Raw genomic sequence first — 25,962 nt, 5'->3', positions numbered from 1 at the left:
TTATGGAGAGCTTGTCAAAAATATCAAAAGATTTTAAAACACTTATTTAAACAAGATCAAGGGATTGTTGATCTTATTATTGTGAAACAAGGGTCGCTGAAACAATGCTTCATAATATTTAACCAAAGTGACAAAAGAAATAGTCAAAAACCTTAATAGAGAGAACTTAGTCCTTTTGAACATAGGAAATTATCTTAACAAAACACAGATCTTCTGTCCTTTAGGTAAACTTACTCAAAAGAAAAACCTTTTATAACCTCTTTATCAAGAACAGACTAAGAGTTTAAGAAAATTATCCTTTTAGGAGAGAAAGCCAAATTCTAATTTTTGGACCAGCTTACTTTTTATATGAAACCTTATTCATTGAATTAAATTTATTTTAATCTTAGCCAACTTGACCATGCATAAACTCCTCAGGGTGTTACTTCCAACAACGTTCAGTCATTTTCTCTGACATTCAGAATTTGTCCCATGCCTTTCTTTTTTTTCCTCCTAGTACTTTAGGACAAATTTATCTTTCTTAACCAAAAAACCAAAAATATTTCCAGCCTTTATATCTTCTTTATTGAAAACTTACATCTTACTCTGAATACAAATATATTTCCCTTAATTTATAGTAGCTTTAATTACATATATTAGAATTTTTAATCTTTATAAAACTTAATTTTTAGTAAAAATTAAGAAGTAAGCAATTATAAATTTTCTTTAGTATTTCGTGGCTTGGCAAATTTATAAATACTTTTAATAATTTTTAGAAACAATTTATAGTAGAATATTTTAATAGCAAGATATGTCTAATAATACACTTCAACAACTTTTAGTTTTTCTGTAATAAGAAACCAAAAGTAGATAAACTTATATTTAGTAATTAAGTCCAACACTCTGTCTTATTTAGAGATGATCTAGATATTTAATGAATCCTTATCGTTTAAATTAAACTAGAAAAACTTCAAATTTTCAAGTTACCAAACAGATTTTGGAAGCTATTTTAAGTACTTACAACATAATATATAATTATTGTTAAAAGTTCACCCAACAGCCATCTTTTTCACATCTGCTTAGTTTACTTGTTCCCAATAATCATTTAGATTGCTTACAAGACTTGATGAGACATTAGACAAAATTAGCCATCATTTTAAGATATTATTTTTGTTAACCAGTTTTGTAAGAGATAATGTCACCTTATTTGACCAATAAAGTTAGAAAAAAGGCTGCATGTCTGTATCATATGCAATTCTGACAGTTATGAGGACATGCCTGTTTTAATCAAACCAATAAACTTAAACAAGCTTTCACTTACCAAAAGTTACTTTATATCACGTAAACTTGAAAGACATTTGGGTTAGTTGCCTTGAAAAAATTTTTTGTAAGCTCTTACTTTAAGTCAATTGAATAGAGCTCTTTAGAAATTGTACCATCCACAGGTAAAATACCACACATTTTTAACATACATATAGACACACACATAAACAACAGACAGATACAACAAAGATTTTCCTTAGATTTCTGGGTTAAGGTGTTCTTGTAGCAGACCATGGTGGCAAAAATTTGTTTTCCCAGTTTTTTTTTCTCTTTCATTCTTTATTTTGGCCTTAGGAATCTGGACTGGGAATATCCCCCTTTGATAAGCAATTGCACTGACAGCATGACACCAACCAGAGTTCTGAGGAGAGGCTGCCCATTTGGGAACTGATTGGGCTTTTTTGTAAGCTCGATTTCCCACTTTTATTTTAATTTTGTTTTGATATAAAATCTGAACAACTTCTAAGGACAATGTAATGGATCAGAAAATGTTCTTCTTGTGAGAATTACTCCCTAGAGAAAGGCCATAAACATGCTCTTATGTGCCTTGGTTTCTCCCTCTGGTAGTCTAAAACTGTTGTGGGGGCTCAGAGCATGAGTGATCAGCCCATTGCACTTCCTTAGATGAGCTGTAATTAATTAATGTGAGTGAGAGTGGAGTTCCCTATGGAACAACTACATGTCATGAGGCATTTTATCCTACACCACTCCTACTGAGGTCCTTAGTCACCTGAGCATGCCTTTTGGGCTGGGAGGAGCAGTGTCCCTTTTCTTGGGAGGTAAACACATTCAGCCTCTCATTTCTCTATCAAGCAGTTTGTTCAGACTTGATAAACACAATTCTTTCCAACTTAAAGACTAATTAAAAAGGTCAGCCTTCCCTATTCACTCCACAGTTCCCTCTAGGCTCCTCTGGCCTAGGAATTCTCCCTAGCTTCCTCTTTCCTAGGAATTCCTCCTAGGTTTCTCTTACCTAGGGCATATACTGGTACTCCCTTAAGACACCTTGTCTTAAGACCTTAACCAGCTCATATAAACTCGTGGACAATCAAATTAAAATAAGGAGGTCCAGGTTTCAGGAGAACTCACAACCTGAAGAATACAGTTATCTGGGGACCTCAAGGGGCCCCTATTGGTACTGGAATGCTGGTTTGGTGTATATTACAGGTGGTCTCCGGTGGGTTTATCTGAAATCCTGCCATGACTATACCAAGAAATGTTGATACAAATAATCCATAACTGATCTGTAAATGAAAATTTGGGCGAGTGTATTCTGAGCCAAATGTGAGGACCATATAGCCCAGGGCCTTCATTCTCTGAGGAAGGAAGGTCACCAAAGAAGTGGAGGTGTACAAAGGGTTTATATAAACTTAAAGAGCATGTTTCACATGTGACTTCAATGTCCCTTTTACAATAGTCATGATACTGCTCTGTCATAATGGCAATTGATGGACACAGCAGGTAGTAGGTCTATTGTCTTAGTGGACACAGCAGGATATCAGGTCTGTTGTCTCAACCTGGGTGGTCACAGGTGAGCACAGCAATCAGTTCCTAGCCTAGGGAGAGATGCTTATCCTTAAGGAAATGCCAATACTGGGGACACTGCGTCTTTATCTTAAGGCCGTTTGCTCTTGTCTTTGGGACACAGCAAATGCTTAAAGCAGATATACAATGCGTGCTCAATGGCCATGCCAGGCCCTTTTGGAAAAATAAAGTCAGGCTGAATTAAGTTTACACCAAATGGCTTCCTCATATACTCCAATATATCCTATTGCTTGCCATTTATTTGTCAGTTACAATCACACTAAATATTTCAGAGAGCCTGCCAATCTGCTTGTATTTATTTGTCTTCCAGTTCCCAGTTCCCCTTTTCTCTTTTGCTGTAGGCCCCAAGCAAGAAAAGCTCTGGGTTCAGATGGGGCTCCAAGTATGGCATGAGACTGGTGGTCATAGAGAGCCCAGCAGTGAAGGGAGATCCACATGCTCCACATGACTGACTTTGAACAAATCATGCTTAAGCTGCTCTTTTTAGTGTGTTCTCTCCAGTGTGCCACTTCTGCCTTGTGACCTCCTCCTCCACATTTTTTTATTTGAAAGAGCCATCAAATGCTAGGGTTGGGGACATAGCCTTGAACTGTCCACCTCTCAGAGGAAACTTGGAGAAAATGGGTAGGGCGAGATACTTCAGAGGGCTCCATTTCCTTCTGTTCCTGGGGAGTTAGTTAATGTTCTACCAACAATTCCAACTCTTGGGGAGATGAGGATTATGTTTAAGCCCCATATCACTGCTCAGGGCACAGGGCACTTTGTACAGAGAGTTGTGATTCAAGAGATTCAAGAGAGATGTGTAGCTGACCCTCCTACCTCATCGTTAGAGTCTAGCTGTCTATGATCTTACGTCTTCTCAGTTCTCAGGCTCTGGATCTTCATATTTTCTTCCTCTCTTACTCTCTGCTCTGGGGGAAAATGAGGATGTTTAGTAGCAGGGAGAAAAAGATTCTCTGAAGTTTGTAAAGCAAAAATTAACATAAAGCTGGGCTCTGAAGACCTGTGCTGTACAAACAGCCATATAGGGATTGGCATTGCCTTCCAAAGCCGGAAATAATTGGGTACTCCCATGCCTCGGCCCAGCCCCACTCAGCTGTAATCCTGAGACAGCTGACAACAGCCTTGCAGGCCAGAGGCCCACAGGAATTGTAAGCCCCAGAGCCGAGCAACCAGCTATGCTGGGAGCCAACTCACTTAACAGAAAAACTGCAAGAGGAATGTGCTATTAGACCTTGAGGCCAACTGTGCTGGTGCTCCCCAAACCCAACAAATTGACTGAAGTGTCCATAGCATGCACATGCAGCTGAGCACTACAACCAGCTGTTCAGAGGGACAGTCTAGACTCCCTGTGCCCCTGAAGCAAGAGCAACACTGCCACAACAGAAGGACACATGTACCCCACACAAGGGTCACTCCTGGAACATTTGGAACTGGTGGTGAGAAGGAAGCCTCAAAAAGTGTCTCCTACACAAGGCCACTTTTCCAAGATCAGGAGACATAGCTGACCCACCTAGTACATAGATAGAAGCACAGAGAAAGAGGCAAAATGAGGAGGCAAAGGAATACATTCCAAGCAAGGGAACAGGACAAAACCCCAGAAAAATAACTAAATGAAACAGAAATAAACAATCTATCTGACAAAGAGTTAAAGGAAAAAGTCATAAGGATTTAAAGCAAAAAAGTCATAAGTCAGTGATCTTTGGAGAAGAATGGATGAACACAGTGAGAATGTCAACTAAAAATTGGAAAATACCAAAAGGAATGATTCAGAGAATCTATTTGAAGAAATGATACCAAAAACTTTCCTAACCTAAAGAAGGAAACAAACATCCAAGTACAGGAAACAGAGAGATCACCAAACAAGATACACCCAAAGAGGCCCACACCAAAACACATTATAATTAAAATGTCCAAAATTAAAGATGGAGAATCCTAAACGCCACAAGAGAAAGACAACAAGTGACATAGAAAGGAAGTCCCATAAGCCTATCACCTGACTTCTCAGCCTAAACCTTAAAGGAGAAGGGAGTGGCATGATATATTTAAAGTGCCAAAAGGAAAAAACCTACAGCCAAGAATTCTCTACCCCACGAGGTTATCATTCAGAATGGAAGGAGAGAGAAAGAATTTCCCAGGCAAGCAAAAATTAAAAGAGTTTATCATCAAGAAACCAGTTTTACAAGAAATGATAAAGGGACTTATTTAAGTGGGCAAGAGAAGACCACAAATAGGAACAAGGAAATTATCCAAAAAAAAGACAATAAAATCACTGGCAAAGGCAAAAATACAGTAAAGGTAGCAGATCAACCACCTATGAAGAGAATATGAAGGTCAAAAGACAAAAGTACTAAAATTACCTATTTCAATGATAAGAAGATAATGGATACATACACAAAATAAGAAGTTAAATATAATATCAAAAACATAAAATGTTGGAGGAGGAGAGTAAAAGAGTAGAGCTTTTAGGAAGAGGTCAAACTAAAGAGAGCATCATCTCAATATAGATTGCTATATAAGTAGAAGTCTTTGGGTGGTGAACATGTTGTAATCTATGCAGAAATTGAAATATATAATGATGTAAACCTGAACTTTATATAATGTTATAAACCATTGTTACTGCAATAAAAAAAGAATCAAAATTAAAAAAAAAAAAAAACTTGAAGAAAATGACCATTGTAGAAGTCAGGATGGCCAAAAGGAGGAAGCACTGTTGGGAGGAGCCTCAGTGGTCTTCTAGGGTGGAGTTCTGTTTCTTGACCTGGGTGCTGGTCCAATAAAGTTTTGCTTTATAATTGTTCATTAAAAAAAAGCTGGGCTCCCTGTCCATCATGCCTCCGTCTCCTCCCCAGCAGTTTCTGAACCCCTCACAACCCCAGTGAGATGCTAGCTAATTATACAAATATGTCTACAAGATTCCTCAAAAGTGCAGCTTTTTTTGACGGCTTTATGTTCTGGCTACCATCTTATCTGCTTTTCTCTTTTCCAGAGGATTCTACTTTCACAAGTATGAGGCCAATGTTCTAGAAATTCAGCCTCCGTTTACTCTTTGTTAATCTCAGAATAAGTGATGCTGAGGCTGTTTAGATAATATAGCTGTGGGGGGAGAGAGAATGGAGGCACTGGAACACCTGCCAGGGACGGGGCCAGAGATGACCATTAGTGAATGCACATCCCTGGAGCAGAGTGAGAGAGGAGGTGGAAACAAAGAAGGAAGCTAACAGAAGCCAAAATATTGTGGGAATTCAGGGTATAATCCATAGGAGAATCACGAGGGAGTTAGACAGAGGCTTCTGGCGGTCTCTCCCCTGCTGCCTGAAAGAAGAGTTGACTGATCAGTGCCTATTATGAAATGGCCTTAGGCTAGGTTCTGGGGATACAGAGATAAGTAAGACACAGTCCCTACTTTACAAGTGTGCAGTCTGACAAAGACAAGTTCAGTGACTAATAGGAATTAGATGAGATTTGCAAAATGTGCGGTATTGTGGGCTGGGGTACTGCTGCCACTTCTAACAGCCAACATTTATTGCTCACCCACTGTCTTCTAGGTGTTTTACACCTGGATTAACTCATTGACTCCTGACAATGGCCCATGATGCATATATTGTTATAATCTGTGTTTTATAGGTAAAGAATCTGAGGCCCAGAGACATTACAAATAGCTTGCCTGACGTGTCACAGTGGGGATTCAGGAGCAGGAACTCCAGTGCAGGTGGTCTGGCTCTGGAACAGGTGCTCTCAGGTAACATGGCCTCTTGTAAGTCATCCAGAGAGTGTGCGGGAGCTCTGCCACTGCCCATCTGCGTGACTTTGTACCACTGGGCTGGGCTTGTGCCTGAGATATTCTTCCTCTGAGCTAATAAATGAGTATTTTGTACCTGATAGATTGAACTAGCTGCTCTTTTGCTTATTTTATTTTTACAAATAGAGATGAAATTTAAATACATAGAAATGCATACAGATCTTAAGTTTATGATTTGTGTTTTGGCAAGTGTGTCCGCACATGTAATCACCACCTGCACTGAGATATAGAACATTTCCATCAGCCCAAAAAGTGCCCTTGTGCACCTTTGTAGTGAAGTCCACCCCTATGGTGAGTTCTAACACCGTTAATTACTATTGCCTATTCTTGAACTTCATTTAAATGGCATCATATCATATGTGCTCCTTTGTGTCTGACTTCTTTTGCACAGCGTAGTGTTTTGGAGATTAATCTATCTTGTTTTAGCAGAAGTTTGTGCCCTTTTTATTGCTAATTAGTATTCCATTGTATGGATATACCACAATCTGTTTATCCATTCACATGTTAAGTGATATTTGGGTTGTTTCCCCTTCTCGGCTACTGTGAATAATGTTATTGTAAACATTCATATATTACTCTTTGTGTGGATATCTGTATTCATTTCTCTTGGTCAAATTCCTAGGAGTGGGATTGCTGCACTGTATAAGTATATTTAACTTTATATGAAAATGCCAAACTCTTTTCCAGAGAGGTTGTGCCATTTTATATTTCCATCAGCAATATGTAAGAATATCAGTTGTTTCCCTTCCTCACAGTACTTGGTATTTTAAAGTTAAGCTATTTGCCAATAATTTTTTTTGAGTACTTCTCTGGGCCTTGCAGAATAAATATTCCTCTCATGCCCATCTCATAGAATGTTCTCCAACTCCCCAGTTTTTCAGTCTTACCTGTTTCAGGTCAGTGTTTCCTAACATAAAATATATGTGAGAATTATGTGGGAGTTTTGCAAAATATACAAGCCCATATCTCACTCCAGATCTACTGTATCAGCTTCTTCAGGAATGGTTTATAGGCTTATTATGTATGTTGAAAAGATTTTTTAGGTAATTCTGATTCATACTCCTAGCTAAAAATGACTGCTTTTAGGCTCAAGTTACACCTATTATAGCAGAGATTCTCCATTCCGGCTACATGTTAAAAGTATCTGGGAAGCTTAAGAAATTGCCATTGCCTGAGTTCTACCCCACACCAATTAAATCAGGATCTGTGGGTGGGGCCTGAGTATCAATTGTTTATAAAAATTTCCCACTCATTCTAATGTGTAGCCATATTTTCCATTGGATTTCTCTTGTGGCATTTATCCCTTTCTATCTTTGTATTGTAATCATTTTTCATGTCTCATCTCCTGTCTTAGGCCTTATGTTCCCTGGGATATTGACCCTGCCTTTCTCATTTCTGTATCTTTTTTGGAATCCAACACTGAGACTTGAGGCACAGCAGGTCTTCAACAGGATTTTATGAACACAGGAACTGGTCACCAGGAAAAGATTCTAAGTCACAGGTAGGTTGTGTTTTGTGTCTCAGGTTCACATGTTAATGCTACAGGGTCCTTGTCCTCCCCAGGGTCAGAGTTGTTGCTTGTGGTGACTGGTGTGGGTAACTCCTCTGTGAGAGAACAGGAAGAACATTGCCTTGTTTGGTGTTTGTTTTCAGGCATGTCATTGGCACTAAGAATTATATATATATATGAGGTGGAGGGGCAGGGATGGGTAAGGAGAGAAATCTAATTAGAATGGAGGAATTATACTAGAGAGTAGTGGTAAAGAAAGTAAGAAATGTTAGTAAAGAGGAATAAATTTGAACCTATCTGGTTGGCCGGGTTAGGCCACTATAGATTCTTAAGTAGGAGAGTGAACCAGTTTTTAGGAAGGTAATGAGGCAGCAGTATGCAAGCAAGATTTCAGTAGAGAGACAGAGACAAGAAGTCAAGCTGTACTTCTCACAGCAGGGTTGTTGAGGCCTGGGTTATTAAGGTTTATGGGAATGGAGAGAAGAACACAAGTGAGAGATTTTGAAAAAGAATCAATGTGTTTTGATGATGCATTGAATCTGGGAAACAAAAGAGCAAGGGCTGAAGGTATTCTGATGTGAGTGTCATGAGTTCTGGGAAGTAGTAGAGGCTAAAGATAGAGATGTAGAAGGCAGCTGCAGAGAGGTCATTGAACTGTGGAAAGAGGGTGATGGAGGGAGACAAGCTGGGTCTGAGAACTAAATCTGGTGTGGGGGTGTGGTGCATCAGCTGTGGATGGGAGGAGGAGGGCATCCAAGAAGGAAAAAGTTGTCTGTGGTCTTAGATCTTGTAAAAGTGAACAATGTGAGGACTGTGAAAATACCTTTGAATTTGACCAAGAGATAGATACTGATTTTATGCTGCTTCTAGCAGTCTTGGTTCTGGAGGCACTCCAGCAGAGGCCCAGGAGAAATGAGGAGATGAGGAAGGGGAAAGACAGCACATATGTTTCAATGCTTGGAAGTAAAGGAAATGAGATAATAGGTTAAGGCTTAGTGCAATTAATAAATGAAGTTTATTCATGTCAGAAGAGATCGGACCCTCTGAAGGAACTGGAGACCGGTAGAAGGTACTAGAAGATTTTTGTATGACTGAACCTGTGGAGACTCTCATGTGTGAAAGCTGTAATGCTGCATTTGATTCACTGGAGCCACCTGTGTGGGAAGGTTATTTGTCCCTAAGAAAGAGGCTGGTTGAAATCTTCCTCATGAAATCATCTTCTTTCTAGGAGGAAAACAGCTATTTTCTTCTAGGAGCTGTGGCCTGTTGGTTCTAGATAGACTCACTTTGTTAGCAGGTGTGCACATGAATTTAACTAATTCTCTGATCACTAGATCAAATATCTGTAGACTTAGAAATAGGGTTACTCTGACGCCCAGTCAAGCAGTTTCTCTTGCTTCTGCCTATAAAGAAGTCATTGTCTAAAGCAGTATCAACTGTGAGGCAGCATGTTGATGTCTGATAAATAATTTTTATTATAAATATAGAGCACATTTACAAATAATTCCAAAGTGGCCTTAGGTAAGCAAAATTAAATAACACAGAGTAGCATGGATAAGGAGAAGTCTATACAGTGTGTGTCAGGGTTAGAAAACTCTCAAAGAGGTACCTGAGTACAGAGAACTCCCAACTAACCCTCTTTGAGGGGGCCTCTTAGGCACAGCATGAGATCAAGTAATCAGTATCAAATAAAACCTTCCCCTCAACAGCCCTAAAGAGGTTCCATCTGTGTAGTAGAACGCTAGGTGGGAAGTGCACTTGCCCCTCCTTCTCTTGCCCTTCCTTTTATCCTGAGACACATTGGGACTCATAGATCCCATGAGGGAACACAAATTTCAGATGCTCTTCAAGAAGCCGAGGACTCTGTTATAATATTCCCCTGTGTCTTAAGGACCATCAGCACCAGTCCAGCTTTCTAGGTTGTAAACAATGCCAATGGCATGAGTGATAGTGTTCCCTTGAAGGTGCTCCCACTTCTCAAGAACCAAATGTACCTTAGCAGGGGCCAAGTTTTCCTGAGAAAATGAGTGGGACAGACAGACAGAACATGCACAGCCAGATACATGGGATAGAATGGTGGCTGGTGATTGGCCTGAGATGCCTGGAAACTGAGTTAGAGCCATTTCTAGCCATGAATGAAGAAAATGGCTGCTCCTTTGCTATTTGGAGCCCCTGACATAAAAGCCTTGAGGAGCTCCTGGCCAAGGGGACTTGAGGGGTTTTGGTGGTTTCTTTCTTCTAAGGCAGTCAGATTGGCTCACACAGCTAAGCTAAGTGAAAATAACCCTTCTCACATAAATAAACAAGTAGAAAAATTAAATGGCAGAATGTCTCAGAGAAAAGGGAAAAACCCACCACCCCAAATTGTGCATTCTTTAACAGTCATTTAACAGTCTCTGAAGGGTAGCTCTCTGATTCCTTTCCCAAATTCCCAGCAGGTTGTCTCTGTTAACAGCTGACTCCTCCCTAAAGTTGTAACCCCTCCTTCTGGGGGCATTTGCTTGAATAAAGCCCATAAAGTGATTAAAACATGTGTGCATTTTTTTTTTTTTTTGCATTTTCCATTAAGACTTGCCTATGTATCTTGGCAAATAATTTTCCTAGTTGCTTCTATTTGGTTTGTGAAGACAGGCTTGCCAAAGGGTTATGTGGTATTCCAGCTAAGCAGCAAGGTACTTAGGCCCTGGTGCTACGTGTAGACAACCCTGACAGTGGACAAAAGTGTAAAAATTTCCAGTTTGGAATTGGTTATATATTTGCTTTCCTGTGTCTGGTGAGTTTACCCTGGACTTTGGAGAGACAGGAGACACTTTTACTTTTAATTTTTCTGTGTTCTTTTCAGGCACATGCATTTCAGGGGATGAGGACATATCTCTCAAGTTTGTGGTAAATTATTGTTAGACTCGGATAAGACAGGACTGGGGTGGGAAGGTGAGTGTGCTCTGAATGGGCAGGTTTAAAACAAGTCTAGGTCCAGAGATGGGGAGGGGAGGAAGGTTCTGGCAACTCTTTCCCAAGGTCTGCTGTGCCAAATTTCAAAGACTGGGAAGGTTGGGTTTCCTACAGACTCCTGGCTGTACCTTTTCATGTATTGTCACTGAAGGGAGGGGCTGTGACTGGGCAGCCTGGAGGTGACTCATTTGGAAGTTGAGGCAGGGAAGAGGCTTCGTCTTCTTTTCCTTGAGGGTAAAGGGATCCTTCCAGTGATGGGGATGAGAAGCTTGGAGTAAGTCAGCAGTGCAGCGAACAGGGCAGGTTGCAGTACTTCTGTTTAACTTCTGAATAAACTGTTTCTATGGCTAATGGGGATGGGGAGGCTGAAGTTTGTTTCTTTGATTCCTGGGAGTTGAATTTCAGGGAAGAATATGCAACTACATCCATCTGAAAGGCATGAGCAGCGGTCAATTAAATGAGTCTCATAGGTCAGGCCTTCATCTGGTGTAGCGTGATTCAGTACCACATGCTATCACCACTTTGAGACTTTTAGCTAGGGGATGGCTTTTATCACCCACTATTTCTGCTTGCTAACATCCTGTGAATGATCATTGGAGGGAAAGATTATGGTATTCATACAATGGAATACAATGATTACAGCTATGAGAATGAACACACTACACATACATACAACAATATGGATGAATCTCACAAAACAAGTTTAAATGAAAGAAGCGGACAAATATAAGGATATGCTGTGTCTTTCATTTATGTAGGAACATAGGCAAAACTAATCTAGTGCACTGGAAGGCAGGATAGTGGTTACTCTTTGGAGGGAAGTAATTGGAGGAATTTTTGGGGGGAGGATGACATGTTTTGTTTCTTGATTTTGGTGCTGCTTACATGAGTATGTTCAACTTGTCAAAATTCATATATTGTTAAAATATACTTATGATTTAAGCACTTTTTAGTATGTGTACATTATTGAAAAGTAAAGATGAGAAAAATTTGGTAAAATTAAGGTAAAGGAACTAAGACATCAGATCCATTAGCATGGAAATTATCCTCCAACAGTAAGAACAGAGTCAGACTGAAGATAGAGGAGGGAGAATGACTGAGGCCTTCCTTGTGTTGGGCACTGTGCTGGGTGCTGTACATTTGTATGTCATCGAATTCCTTCACCTCCTCTTTGAAGTAGGCAGCAATGCCCATTCTGAGATGACAAAGCCAAGGATCAGAAAGGTTAAACTACTTGTCCAAGGTCACAGAGCTACTAAGAGTCTCAGCCAGGATTCAAACACAGGGTGGGGATAATTCTAAAGTCCACGTGTGTGTAATGAGGTAGACTCATGGGAGTCATTACCAACATTCCTTTGTTTGCTGCTACATTAAGGAAATTTGACCCAAACCTGGTCTCACATTGGTGTCTTCAAGAATAACCCATTCTATACAGAGATATTTCCATGAGAAACTGCACAGAAGTGAAATTGGCTGTGCTAACCTTGTTAGGAGAATTGTCAGAGTAGCCCTGACCTGGGGAAGCAAAAGAAGAGTTACTAACCCATGGAAATGCAAAGCTGGCTTATGGCCTTAGAATGATGGTGTTCCTAAGATGTTGTGATTTCTCCCTGAAGGAGGTGGCAGGTGGTGGGAAAGTGGAGTGGGGAGGTGGCCTATGATCACTTAAGGAATTAGCTCCCCTCAGAGAGTGTGATATAGATCCAGGGCATTAATACCAGAGGAGGGGGAGGAGTAGAGCCAGAGGAGGCCTCAATGCACTTCTGAATTTTTTTTCCAGGCCACAAGGCCTTGATCTTTTCCTTGATGTGTTTTTCATCAACAGGCTTTAGTTGAAAGGAGGGACATTGCGGGCCACAGCACCCAGAGCACCCCAAGACAGGGAAAGTCTCACCAAAGGACAATGCCTGCATCCAAAGAGGCATTAGGCAGAAAGAGGCAGGAGGCAGAAGGAGGAAGGAAGAGGAAATGGCTCCTGGAAGCATGTCCATCTTAGGCCTGCCTGTCCTAGGCAGAGTGAGCATCTCTGCTGGGGCTGTGTCTCAGGGGAATCTTTTGTGGCTAGGAAGGGTGTGAGGACCTATGCCAACTTAAGGTTGTGAAGTGAAGATCCCCTCAAAATTCAGAAGGTAGTGAGGGGTGTAGGGATCCAGGATTCCCTGCTAGTTTAGGGCACATGGTAGAACACACCAGCTGTCACTGGGTGAGTGGCTTTACTTACTGAGGTTGGAGGCTGAGGGCTTGTGCTCTGTGAGATTGTGCTGGTCACTTGCCCTAAATCAATATCAGACACTGTGACTGCTATTCCTGAGCATAGGGGCTTTACTCCTTGAATGAGGAAGGACACTGTCAGCAGATAATTCCTTGTGTTCATTTATACCATGGTAGTTACTGCCTTTCCCCTCAGGGCCTCCTTCCTCAGTCTACCCTTGATTCCTTCTGGTGTTTACTCCTTTCCTGTTTGCTGGATGTGCACATTTGAGTCCATTCTTTCAGCTTCCTCTAACCTACTTCTACCCTGACACATTTCCCCTTTCATAGGCAGATGCTGTTTTTTTCTCACTTCATTTATTGCCCAAGATGCCTTTGGTTGTTTCTGCTTTTTCTTAGGTTCTCTTCCTGTCTTATCCATCCATCCTGCTGCTATGGTTGAGAGAGCACATGACTCCGTTTCTCCTGCCCCTCCTTTCATTTCCCCATTTGTTTTCCTTCTTGGACCTTGGTTTCCCTGACTGGGGGCAGAGGAACATAGTTTGATCTGCCCCCTCTAAACTAGATAGGGTTAGGAATAACCATGGCCAACAGACAGTGGGGTAGAGGAAGCATGAAGACCAGGGAGGAAGAGACCTGCAGGAACTAGTGCAGAGAGGCAGAAGTTTAGGAGGGAGGAGGAGATGCAGGCCCAGAGACAGAGTTGAAGTCTCCTTCCCTCTCCTAAACATGGCAGTTCACCTTGTAGAAAGTGAAACACTAACAATGGACATCATACTCTTCAGCCTTTCTGCTACACCGACTGTACACCAGTGCTGCTATCAGAGCTACCCCAGCCAAGACTCCAACCACGATGCCGCCAACAGCCCCAGCTGAGAGGCCAGCAGATGTTTGGTCATCTGTCATGGAAAGAAAAGAGAAGAATGGCTGAAGCTGATATTTTTTACAGTGAGGGTGCCCTGGGAAACAACTCTCAAAATGGATTAGTCTCTACTTGTACCTTCAAGGAATCAGTCTTCTGTGGGACGGTTGCTTTGAGGTGATTAGCTGACTATGTCCTTGCAGTTTTTCTTTCACTGTATTTCTAAGTTGGTGGTCAGACTTGCCTCACTTCCATCCTGATCTTTCTGAACTCAGATATTTTTGAAGGCTCTGGAAATGTGAGAAAGGCTGATGGCTCTTTTTGTATGTTATAACTTCCCACCTTTTCATGGTTGCATCTTTCTCTGTGTACCAGGTGTGGCAGTCATGAGTATGTGCCTCTCAGGTCTCTTGTGATGGGGACTTAACTGACAGATGACCTGGGCTAGTGCACTCTGAATTCACCGCCTCCATTCACCATCACCATTCACCACACAGAGACTATGCTTCCCACAGTTTCCCAACAGTGATATGAAAGCAATCCCAATTTTGTGAGAAATGATTTTTCCTCTGATGGGTGACTTTAGCTTAAGGACTACCCATCAGCCATGTAGACACTCTCTTGGAGATGCACTGCAAGCTAAAGCTTCCTTCCTTCTCTTTCTCCTTCACAGAGATCATGCATTGTGGTCTGCATTGTGGTCTGAGGAATCTCCTGGGCTCTTCCCACTCCTGCTCTATTCTTCTTCACAGGCATTTTACCCAATAAATAGCTTGTATGTCTCATGCCATCTTGGCTGTGATTCGGGATGAAAACTAACAAACCAGACATGAAACTTTGCACTAAATTCCCTTTTTTTTCTCTCCTATATTCAGTCAGTAACCATGTCCCAGTGATTTTTTGTCTTATACCTTTCTTCTCTCCCAATATACATTTCCTTTTTTTTTTTTTTATTAATGTTATGATAGATTACAACCTTGTGAGATTTCAGTTGTACATTTTTGTTACTCATGTTGTGGGTACACCACTTCCCCCTCTGTGCCCTCCCCCCACACCCCCTTTTCCCTGGTAACCACCGATACATTTCCTTTTGCATCTGTTTCTTCTTTTTATTTCTGTTGCCCTCACCGGTCAACTCAAGACTGATGATTAATGCTTATGTTAGTAATTATTATGAGGTACTGTGCCAAGCTCTATGCTATATAATTTACGTATATCTCATTTGACTCATGTAATGAAGCTGTCATATAGACATTATTTCCACTTTACAGATGAAAAAACTCAGGGTTACAGTGGTGAAGAAAGTTACTGAAAGTCATATTTCTAGCAAAAGGTGGATCTAGAATCAGGTAGTCCTTGACTCTAGGACTTCCTGATTTCATAGAGGCTAATGATAATAGTAGTAATAATAGCAGCTAACACTTAGGGAACATTTCCTCTTGTGTGGCATTTTGCTAAAAGTTTAATTGAATATTACATTAAATCTTTAAAACAATACCATGAAACAAGTACAGTCATCCCTCGGTATCCATGGGGGACTGATTCCAGGACTCCACCCTCCACTCACCCATCATGAATACCAAAATCTGTGGATGCTCAAATCCCTTTTATAAAATGACATAGTATTTGCATATAACCTACATACATGAACCGTATACTTTAAATCATCTCTAGATTATTTATAATACCTCATAAAATGTAAATGCTATGTAAATAGTTATTATACCATATTGTTTAGGGGATAATGACAAGAAATAAAAGTCTGCACACGTTCAGTGTAGATGCAGCCATAGTAGGCCTTTCCATCCTCAGTTGGTTGAAGGTGTGGATGCAGAACTGCGGATATAGAGGGCTGACTGTACTCTTATTGCAATTTTTAGTTGAGTGCTGAGTCTCAGAGAAGTTAAGACTCTTGTGCAAGAAATTTATAATTTTAAATGCTTACACTAAAAAATAAGAAAGATTTCAAATTAACAACCTAACTTTACAACTTAAGGAACTAGAAAAGAAGAACAAACTAATCCAAAAGCTTACTGAAGGAAGGAAATAATAAAGGTTAGAGTGGAGCATAAATGAAATGGAGAATGGAAAAACAATAGAGAAAATCAATAAAACCAAAAGTTGATTTTTCAAAAAATGAATGGTTGAAAAACCCATAACCAGATTGACTAAGAAAATAATAGAGAAGATTCAAATTACTGAAATCAGGAATGAAAGTGGAGACATTATTACCAACTCTACAGAAAAATAAGAATTTAAAGAGTACTATGAATAATTGTATGCCAGCAAGTTGGATAACCTAGATAAATGGACAAATTCTATGGAACATAAAACCTACAAAGATAGACTCATAAGGAAATAGAAAATATGAATAGACTTATAGTTAGTAAGGAGATTGAATCAGTAAAAGCATTTGACAAAATTCAACATTCTTTCGTGATAAAAACACTCCAACTAGGAATAGAAGGAAACTAAGTCAGCATAATACAAGGCATGTATTAAAAACCACAGCTACCATCATAGTCGATGGTGAAAGATTTTCAGTTTTTGCTCTAAGATCAGGAACAAGTCACAAATGCCTGCTTTTGCCACGTCTACTCAAAATAGTATTGGAAGTCCTAGCCAAAAATTAGTCAAGAAAAAGAAATAAAAGTCATCCAAATTGGAAAGGAGAAGTAAAATTATCTCTGTTTGCAGATTATATGACCTGATACATAGAAAACCCTAAAGATCCCGCAAAAAACTATTAGAGCTAATAAGGAAACTCAGCAAAGTGCAGGATACTGAATCAATGTGTAAAAATCAGTTGTGTTTCTATACACAAACAATGAACAATTTGAAATGGAAATTAAGAAAATTTTATTTCTAATAGCATCAAAAGGAATAAACAATTAGGAATTAAATTAACCAGGGAGGTGAAAGACTTAGACTGAAAAACTACAAAAACACTGCTGAGAGCAGTAAAAGAAGGCAAAAATAAATAGAAACACATTCCATGCTTGTTGACTGGAATATTTAATGTTGTTAAGATGACACTACTACCCAAAGTGATGACATTCAGTGCAATTGCTATTAAAATCTCAATGACTTTTTTTTTAGCAGAAATAGAAAAAGCCATCCTAAAATTCATGTGGAATTTCAAAAGACTCTGAATAGCCAAAACAGTCTGGAAAAAGAAGTTGGATGAGTCACACTTCCTGATTCCAGAAATTACTGCAAAGCTACAGAAATCAGAACAGTGTGGTACTAGCATAAAGACAGACATATAGACTGATGAAATAGAAAACCTAGAAATAAATCCTTCCAAATATGGTCAGATGATTTTTGACAAGGGTATGAAGACCATTCAATGGGGAAAGGACAGTGTTTAAAACAAATGGTATTGGGAAAACTGTATATCCATATAAAAGAATGAGGTTGAACTCTTATCTAACACCATATACAAAAAATTAACTCACAATGGATCAAAGACCTAAATGTGAGAGCTAAAACTATAAAAATCTTAGAACCAAACATAGAGTGAAACCTTCATGACATTTGATTTGGCAATGGTTTCTTGGATAAGAAACTAAAAGCACAGGCAACAAAGAAAAAATAGATAAATTGGACTTCACCAAAATTAAAAACTTTTGTGCAGCAAATAACATTTTCAAAAAAGTGAAAAGACAACCTACAGAATAGGAGAAATAATTTGCAAACCATATATGCGACAAGGAAATAATATGAGAAATATATAATAAACTATTACAACTCAACAAAACAACTAAAAAAAACCCAGTTTAAAAATGAGCAGAGGAACTGAATAGACATTTCTCCAAAGAAGGTATACAAAGGACTAATAAGCGCATGAAAAGAGGCTCCATATCACTTATCATTAGAAAAATGCAAATGAAAACCACAATGAGATTCCACCTTACCTGCATTAGGATGGCTATTATTTAAAAAAACCCCAAAGAAAACAAGTGTAGGTAAGGATGTGGAAAAATTGGAACTTCTGCATTGCTAGTGGGAATGCAATATGGTATAGCCAGGGTGGAAAATAGTATGGCAGTTCATCCAAAAAGTGAACAAAGAATTGCCACGTGATCCAGCAATTCCACTTCTGGTATATATACAAACGAATTGAAAGTAGAGATTTGAACAGATATTTGTACACTCATGGACACAGCAGCATTATTGACAAAAACCAAAGGGTGGAAACAAACCAGAAGTTCACAGATGGATGAATGATGAACAAAATGTGACATGTACATGCAAGGGAATATTTTTCAGCCTTAAAAAGGAATAAAATTCTGATATATGCTACAACATGGATGAGACATTGACGACATTAAGTGACATAAGCCAGACGTGAAAGGACAAATACTGTATGATTCCACTTACACAAAGTACCAAGAATAGTCAAATTCATGGAGACAGAAAGTAGAATGATGGTTGCTAGGAATTGGGGTGGGGAAGTGGGGAGTTATTGTTTAAAGGGTACAGAGTTTTACTACAATAAGATGGAAAATTTCTACATGGATAGTGGTAATGCTATACATTCACAACAATATGAATGTATTTAATGCCACTGAGCTGTACACTTAAAGATGGTTAAAATGGTAAATCATGTGAACATTTTACCACAAAATATTTTACCATGAAAAAATGGTAACAGAAAAAAAAAGAATCAGGTGAAATGTCACACAGTACATGCCAGACCCATGATAAGAAACTTAGTATATTTGATTCAGAGACTGAGCTCTTAACTACTTTGCTGTTTTGTTTACTGCAATGGTCTCTTGATTGATATTCTGCCCCCTGTGACTTCTATCCATTTCACACAACATTGGTGGAGTCATCTTCCCAGGAAGATGCAGGATGGGGCAAGTGGTCACTTACATTTCACATTGTCTGAGGATGTTCCTTTTTCTGGAACTGATCAAGTTGGACACCTCACACTGGTAATCCCTGGCATCCTCCCTCCCAATGGGAGAGGGCTGCCCCTCCTCTCTGACCCCCAGATCACCCCAGGATGACCCTAGCTTGTTTCCCGTGGACATCTCCAAAGTATCAGCACCAGGAACCTCTTCTCAGCCCACGTATCCAGCCTCCTCATCAGCAGGTGGAATTTTTCTCCTGTTGGGTTTTTTGTGACCCTTTGCTAGATATTTCTGTGACTTTATGAGTGATCAGGCTTGCTCTTTAGTATGGTAACTTTAAATAGAGAAGTGAAGGCATTTTTTTGTTAAATAATTTATTAGATAAGGAGCATGGCCCAGCCAGTCCTCATGACCTTAGGACCTGGAGAAGTTCCATTCTAAAGGATTTCACTGCCTGAATAGAACTTTTAGTTCCTGGCCTGTGGATTAAATATCAGAGAGAAGGAAATCTCTAGAAAGAAGTGGTCACAGTTTTAACAAAAAGGTGGTACTCTTAGCTCTCTGTATAAACTATAAACTTTTTGGCTCTGCTCCTTCCATCCCATGAAGGGACTTCATGGAAGAACCAACCTATTTTTCCAAGTGTGCACCATCATTCACTGTTCTCCTTTGGTATATGTAAGTGTTGGTGTCATATAGTGTCATACAGCTGTTGACCTCAGAGCGAGGACACAGCTCAGAGGAGTCTTCACTGAGGCTCTCTCTTTTCCCATTTGTCTGCATCCTGGCCTGAGAAAGGATCTGGTATCAATGGGTGGCACAATTTGGCCAGTTTGGGGAGAGACCCCCCATGTACCTCCTCTACATGGCCCTGTCCCACCACAGATGGCATCAGAGCAGAGCCAGTCATAAGGCGAGCCAAGAGCAGGAGGGCCTTTGTTTTCTCCCTCTGTGAAGCCACCTCCACTATGTGGGGCTTTCTGGGGCTGAGAGAACCCTCTCCCCACATTCCAGGCTAGACACACATCTGCCCTGGGAAATCAGAGCATGGCAAAGAATGGTCTGCAGAGATGTAGTGGGAGGGTTCAGGGAGAGATTTGGGATTTGCTTGTGTCCATGGATACACGGTGAGAAATAACTTCCTGGGGGCTCTTTTCTGGACACCAGACAGAATTCCACCCCAGAGCCTGGTGCTGATGGGCCAGGGAGTCACTTAACAGAGACTGTAATAGTCTTGACTGTGGTCTTATTGAGACTAGTGACAGAGTTATGGGCAAGGCAGGTATAGGATCCACTGTCATTCGCAGTGATGTTGGGGATAAAGAGCTCCTGTGTGGATTGCTGGAGCCTCTCACTGATAAGCTAAGAATACTGTGTGGGCAGGTTAGAGGTGTATGGCAAGAGAGGCTGAGGTTTACCCCTGGATGGTAATAAGAGTCTGAGGGCAAAATGATCTGGGCATCTGGACCATCTGTAGCAAAGAGAATAAAGCCACATGTGATGTAATCAGAGGGAAGGGCAAGCTCCTGGTCTGAACAAGTGCCACAGTATCCTTCTGAGCCAGGTCACCACCTTGTTTTAAAAACTCCCAACCATAACCCCTCTGTGTTCACTCATCCTGAGTCTGAGACATTAACCTGTTTCTCCCACCCTTCCTAGTCTTGGCTCAAGGTTGGGCATTCCCAGATTTGCCTCATACATGGCCAGCTTGGTATCCAGGGGTGAGAGTCTGTTTACTTGAACCTGAGAGGGACAGGTGTAGCTTGGCCTCTGGCAGTGTGGATTTGGGCAGACAGCCTGGGTCAGGAAGGGACAGAAGTTACTCACAGAGAACATTGAGGTAGAATGGGTCACTGCGACAGGCACTCACTGGGTTCCAGGTTTCACACTCATAGGGTCCTGTGTCATTTATTGTGACATGGAGTAAAGTGAGAGTCCTGTTGTCTGGAGACAGCTTCAGCCAGGTGCTATCCAGGAGGCTCTGATTGTTGATAGACCACAGGTAAGTGGTGTTCTGAGTCTCAGGTTCACATGTTAACACTACAGGGTCCTTGTGCTCCACGGGGTTGGAGTTGTTGCATGTGATGTTGGGTTTGGTTAACTCCGCTGCACAGATAACAGAGAGAATATTACCCTGTGTGGCACCTTTGACTCCTCTACAGCCTCCTTCATTCAGAGTTGGCATCTCTCACCTCTCAGCCAACCTGCGACCTGGAGGTCAGCTCAGCGCTCAGGCTGCAGGGCCATGAAGTAGGGCAGGCCTGCCTGGGTGTTCCATGGTGACTGGCGTGAGACAGTGACTCCATAAAGGGTAGAGCAGAGTTAAGACTAGAAATGATCCAGAAAAGAATGATGGGGACAGACAGGAGCTGGCTGGCTTTGGCAGCAGAGCCATCTGCTCTGCCCTTGGTCTTTAAAGTCTTTTCTCCCACAGCAGAGGGCAGTGAGGACCATGTTGATCTTTCCTGAAATACAAGTGGATGTTTTCAAATGCAGAAGATATGACTGGTAGAAAGTGAGTGGAGGGGAATCTAGCCCTCATAGACCACTTGTAAACGCAGTTATGGGACAGAAATCTTAGAAGTAAAACTGTTTCTATATTGAAAATTAATATTAGGGCCCCTAAGACCAATTTCTGGAGGAATATCTCTAGAGAGCACTAAAGATCATAGAACAAGTTCTGGAGTCCAACCAGGATCACATTTTGATCAAAGGAAGATGCTAAAGTGGATTTGAAATCAATCAGTGGCTCCCTGGATAGAGAGAGCCTGGCAAGTCTTGTTATGAGGACAGAATTGATTGGGGGCAGGTCTGACAAGTCAATGTTATATAAAGCAAGGAATGTTAGCAAATTAGTTGAAATGATATGTGTTATGTTAGTAAATTTAGGAAAGAGGTCCCCGTCATCCATTTATATGGACAGTCAGGCAAAATGGGAAGACGGTCCAATGCTTGCATGTGGCTTTCTTTCAACCTCAGGAAACATGATGATCAAATTCATCCAAATTGGGCAGCATCTAAGTGAAAGGACAGTGGCTGGTGGATCTCACCGTCTAAGAGCATCCCACCCTATGGTAAAGGTGTCATCATGAGGACCTATGTGTGTCAAATGGGGAGTAAACCAGTCACATGGCGCAGGGTCTGGCCAGCCCCACCTTGGGAAGCTCTCAGGAACCACTGGAGGAACAGGATCCTTACCAGGATGAGGATGTGAGTCAGGAGTCAAAGGGGTGAAATGAGCTTATGAGTTTTTGGGAACTGCAGACCTGTCCTTCTGCCTTTGTCTCCCTGGTTGAGTCATGTAAAGAGTAGATTGAGGGGTCACACGACCCTGTTATGTGGTGTGTTCCACTTGACATCATGGAAGGAAAGAGCCCTGCATGGGGGCTCAGTGGAAACTTGTTCTCCTGGTGATCTGAGGAGTTGGCTCGTGATGGAGCTTCAAGGGGCTGCCTTCCCACTGATTTCTGTGTTCTTTACTATTGCCTCAGAGGGTGCGCCTGACCACAGGTATTAGCGGGAGAATCTGGGGAGGACTAAAGAGTGCAGGAAGTTGTGCAGAGCAGGAGCAGTCCCAGCTGGAATGAAGGGAGAGGAAGATGAGGGACATGGAAGGAGCAGAGAGAGAGCCGGAAATGTCTAAGGCTGTGAGCAATGGGGGTTACAAGTGCCTTCAAAGACCCCAGGCACCCGAAGCCCACGGCTTCCCCAGGGGCAGGACTAGAACGGCCTTGAAAACCCTACCATGGTTGAGAAGTCCCACAGTCATGTAACTCTCCTCTCAGAGTGGCCTTAGGGGCTGGTGGTCAGAGGGTTGGAACATGGATCTCAGCCCCTGGAGAGACAGGGAACAAGTGTGGTCATAACCTCCTAGTATTCTGCTTCCAGATTCCAGTTTACGAAGAGACAATGGATCATTCATTCATTCCTTGACCATTCATTCCTTCCCTCCTTCATGAAAGAGCAATTAAGTGGTCGGGACCTGTGTTGGTTGCAGGTGTAGAGTGGGGAGTGAGACAGCAAAGTCCTTTCCTTTATGCTCCAGTGGGAGGGACACCGACACATCAGGAAACAAATATGGGATTTCAAGTCCTGTGCAGGGAGGTTGGATTGGCCACCTGAGGGGGAGGCCTGAACATTCCTGGCACCAATTTTGATTGTTGATGCAGGTAATTTAGTCCTTGGGTAAAAACAGGTTAAATCTCCATTTCCTGTCACTCTCCAGATCATAAAATCTACCTTGAGCTGTGGATCCCTAAGAAGAGAAGATCTGATCCAACAGCTGATCTTAGGGTCCATAGATGCCTAATAAGGCCCCTGGGGTGGTGGAGAGGTCGAGGCTGTGGCTGTGCAAAGATCTTGCTGTGACTCTGATGGTCTGTGTGACCCTGATTCAATGACTGTATCTCGCTGTGCTTCAATTTCCCCTGAATAAAATCAGGTAAATGGTCTCTGGATTACCATGTTGTCTGTGAACTAACCTTAAAACATCCCCAAATACCTGACCTAAAGTTTAGTATGTATGAACTCCCCAAATAAATGGCATTCAAGAGAGAGAGCTCCTTGGGCTTGATCCGTGGTGGATGAGGAGCTGCCAGGAGCATCTTCGATCCTCTCTTCCTTCCTGGGGGTGGTGACCATCTTCTAGAGGGCCCTATATCTCGAGGGAAGTTGGTTAATGGCCTCGGGACCTTATCCATCTGTATTTTCCATGCTGAGTCTCAGGTGAAGGATCAGTCTCTGCCCCTGCCCAGATGTGGCTCTTAGGGCGGAGCCCTGGCTGGTGACCAGCTCAGGAGTCTTGTGACTTGGGCAGCCAGGAAATCATTGCTCCCAGTCATCCCTTCCCAGGAGGCCAAAATCTAACCCTGGCACAGGCTCCCCGGGGTCACTGGAGTCAGGAGCCCTGGGACAGTGTTCTGAGCAGAGGCTTCACAGGGCTGAGTTGTCTATGAGAATCCCAGGGGGCCCATCAGGCTAGGCCCAGACTGAGCTGTGCAGGGTCTTACTCAGGGTCATGTTCACAGGGAGGAGCCCATGGGACTGGACTGAGACTGATCTCCCTCTGCTAAGTTACTCCCATCAGACTGGTCCTTCTCTCTGCAGGGAATTTCTGTAAGGGCTGGGTTCTGGGAAGGGTATTCTGATCTTTTGAGGTTCATGTCCACTGTGTATATCCTGCACTAAATGCTCAAACCCCAACATGAGATATAATGCAGAGGGGGATGTAGGCACAGTCCAGGCCTGCCAATACTGTGTATGTGAAGTAGAATTCACCCCACCCAACACCCAGAGGTCAGAGAGGAATCACTCACGGTATACGCGGAGCTGTACAGTTCCCACTGCATTGTTAAAATCTTGGTCTATGGCTTGTAGGGTGTAGTATCCTGTGTCATTCCGGGTGACGTTCTGGAACAGCAGAGATCCATTGTGGTATGTTGTCTCTCGACCACTATATAGAAGCCATGGGGTATTTTCTTGTGTTTCTATCACATATATTACAATTTGTTGATCGGGATCTATTCCTTCCCCTTTCAGCCAGACATAGCCTAAAAGATTCTCAGGCAGATTGTGGACAAGTAGAAGAACATCCGTTCCTTCAAGAGCATCTGTCGGCACCGATTCAATAGTGAGTTGGGCAGTGGTGGGTGGGTTCCAGAAGGTTAATAGTGAGACTGGGAGGGAAGAGAGAGAGATCAATTAATATTTGGACCTATGTATTGGGATGGAAAGATGTGTCCGTGGGTCTTGAGCAGGTCTCTTCACCTCTTAGACTTGGAGTGTGTGCCTGTTTGTGTCTCCCACTGGTCAAGGTCACCAGCATCACCACCGTTACTTCAGCCCCTCTGAACTTATTTCCTCTGTTCCCATTAGTCTTCCCCCAGGTGTCTGCCTAGATCCCTCCCTCCCTGCCCTCAGTGCCCTGCTCACTCTCAGGGGCATCCTTGGGAGATGCCTTCCCTACCACCTACTGAAAGACCCCCTGTCTTCACTTTCTGACCTTTCCCTGCTCTGTACCCTGCGTGACACTTGTTAGTCCCTGACATAACATTCTAGATCTCTTTGCTTCTCTCTCCTCATCCCCACAGAATGTGAGTTCCTGAGGGCAGGGACTTGTCTGATCTTGTTGTTCCCCCAGTGCCTGGAACAGACTGCACACACCTGTGGATGAATGAATGAGTGTTCCCAGGGCCCTCCGTGTTGTGGTGTTCATTTGTTAATTTCTGAGGTTTATTAGTGAAGACAATGTTTAGTGCCCCTGGTTATGTTTTTTAAGGAAGTGTCACTCTGATATAGTTATCTTATTTTCAAAATGTAACTTGAAAAAAATACAGCAAGTGAGGTTTTCCTGCCCCTCACCGATTCCAGTTCACTAAGATTTTCCTGTTGCTGAGCCCTCTCCAGTCATCCTACTCAGCTCCCATGTTCTCTCCCCTCAGGTCCAAACAGATGTCCTCTGTCTCCTCTCAGAGCCTCGTCCTCCCCAGGAGACCCGAGCCAGTCTTTGTTCTCCCATCCTCCCACCCACACCAGGGAATCATCCCCTCTTACCTGCCAGCAGAAGCCCCTGCCGGGGGATGTGCCCTCTGTGGGCAGGGGCTGATGGGTGCTCCATGGTGTCTGCTGCCTGCTCTGTCCCTCCCTCTGTGAGAAGAGCTTGGGCTCCAGAAACTCTCACAAACACTTCTGTCCAGATGCTTCAGCTCTGCTGTCGTTCCTCCCTCTGTGCTGAGCCTCCTCCAAGGGCAGGGGTGCCTAGCGGGTCATATGCACTGGGGGTGTTGTCTCTGCCTGGGTCCCTCCCTCTCCTCCTTTCATTCCAGCCTCCCTAGTCTCCTCCTTCTACATTTTAGTCTCCTGGGAACTGTGGAGGCCTCTCCTTCTTTTAGCTGTGATTCCTCCCATATATGCACTC

The 25,962-nt window shown here is 42.2% G+C and overlaps 1 protein-coding gene and 1 pseudogene across 4 annotated transcripts; one reads left to right on the top strand and one right to left on the bottom strand.

The window, feature by feature from the left end:
* LOC123281331 (poly(A) polymerase alpha pseudogene) overlaps positions 1-25,962 on the top strand; it is a 296,804-nt pseudogene that overhangs the window by 223,288 nt on the left and 47,554 nt on the right.
* Positions 8,713-25,862, bottom strand: LOC106847938 (cell adhesion molecule CEACAM1-like). 4 transcript variants are annotated; one of them, XR_011498578.1, is made up of 5 exons: positions 25,599-25,862; positions 24,362-24,721; positions 20,917-21,152; positions 14,064-14,221; positions 8,713-11,540 (listed from the first exon to the last, which is right to left on the bottom strand). XR_011498578.1 is itself a non-coding variant. In XM_070499145.1 (5 exons), the coding sequence occupies exons 1-4, from the start codon at positions 25,660-25,662 to the stop codon at positions 14,082-14,084; spliced, it is 843 nt and encodes a 280-aa protein (XP_070355246.1). In that variant the 5' UTR covers positions 25,663-25,859; the 3' UTR covers positions 8,783-11,540; positions 14,064-14,081. The 4 variants fall into 4 exon arrangements, 3 of the variants coding, with proteins under 3 accessions (XP_070355246.1, XP_070355247.1, XP_014723006.2); XM_070499145.1 differs by having other exon boundaries at positions 8,783-11,540; positions 20,874-21,152; positions 25,599-25,859; XM_070499146.1 differs by having other exon boundaries at positions 8,817-14,221; positions 25,599-25,861.

Source organism: Equus asinus, chromosome 26 (assembly GCF_041296235.1).
Source record: "Equus asinus isolate D_3611 breed Donkey chromosome 26, EquAss-T2T_v2, whole genome shotgun sequence".
NCBI lineage: Eukaryota > Metazoa > Chordata > Mammalia > Perissodactyla > Equidae > Equus > Equus asinus.
This window is presented reverse-complemented; position numbering and strand designations above follow the sequence as displayed.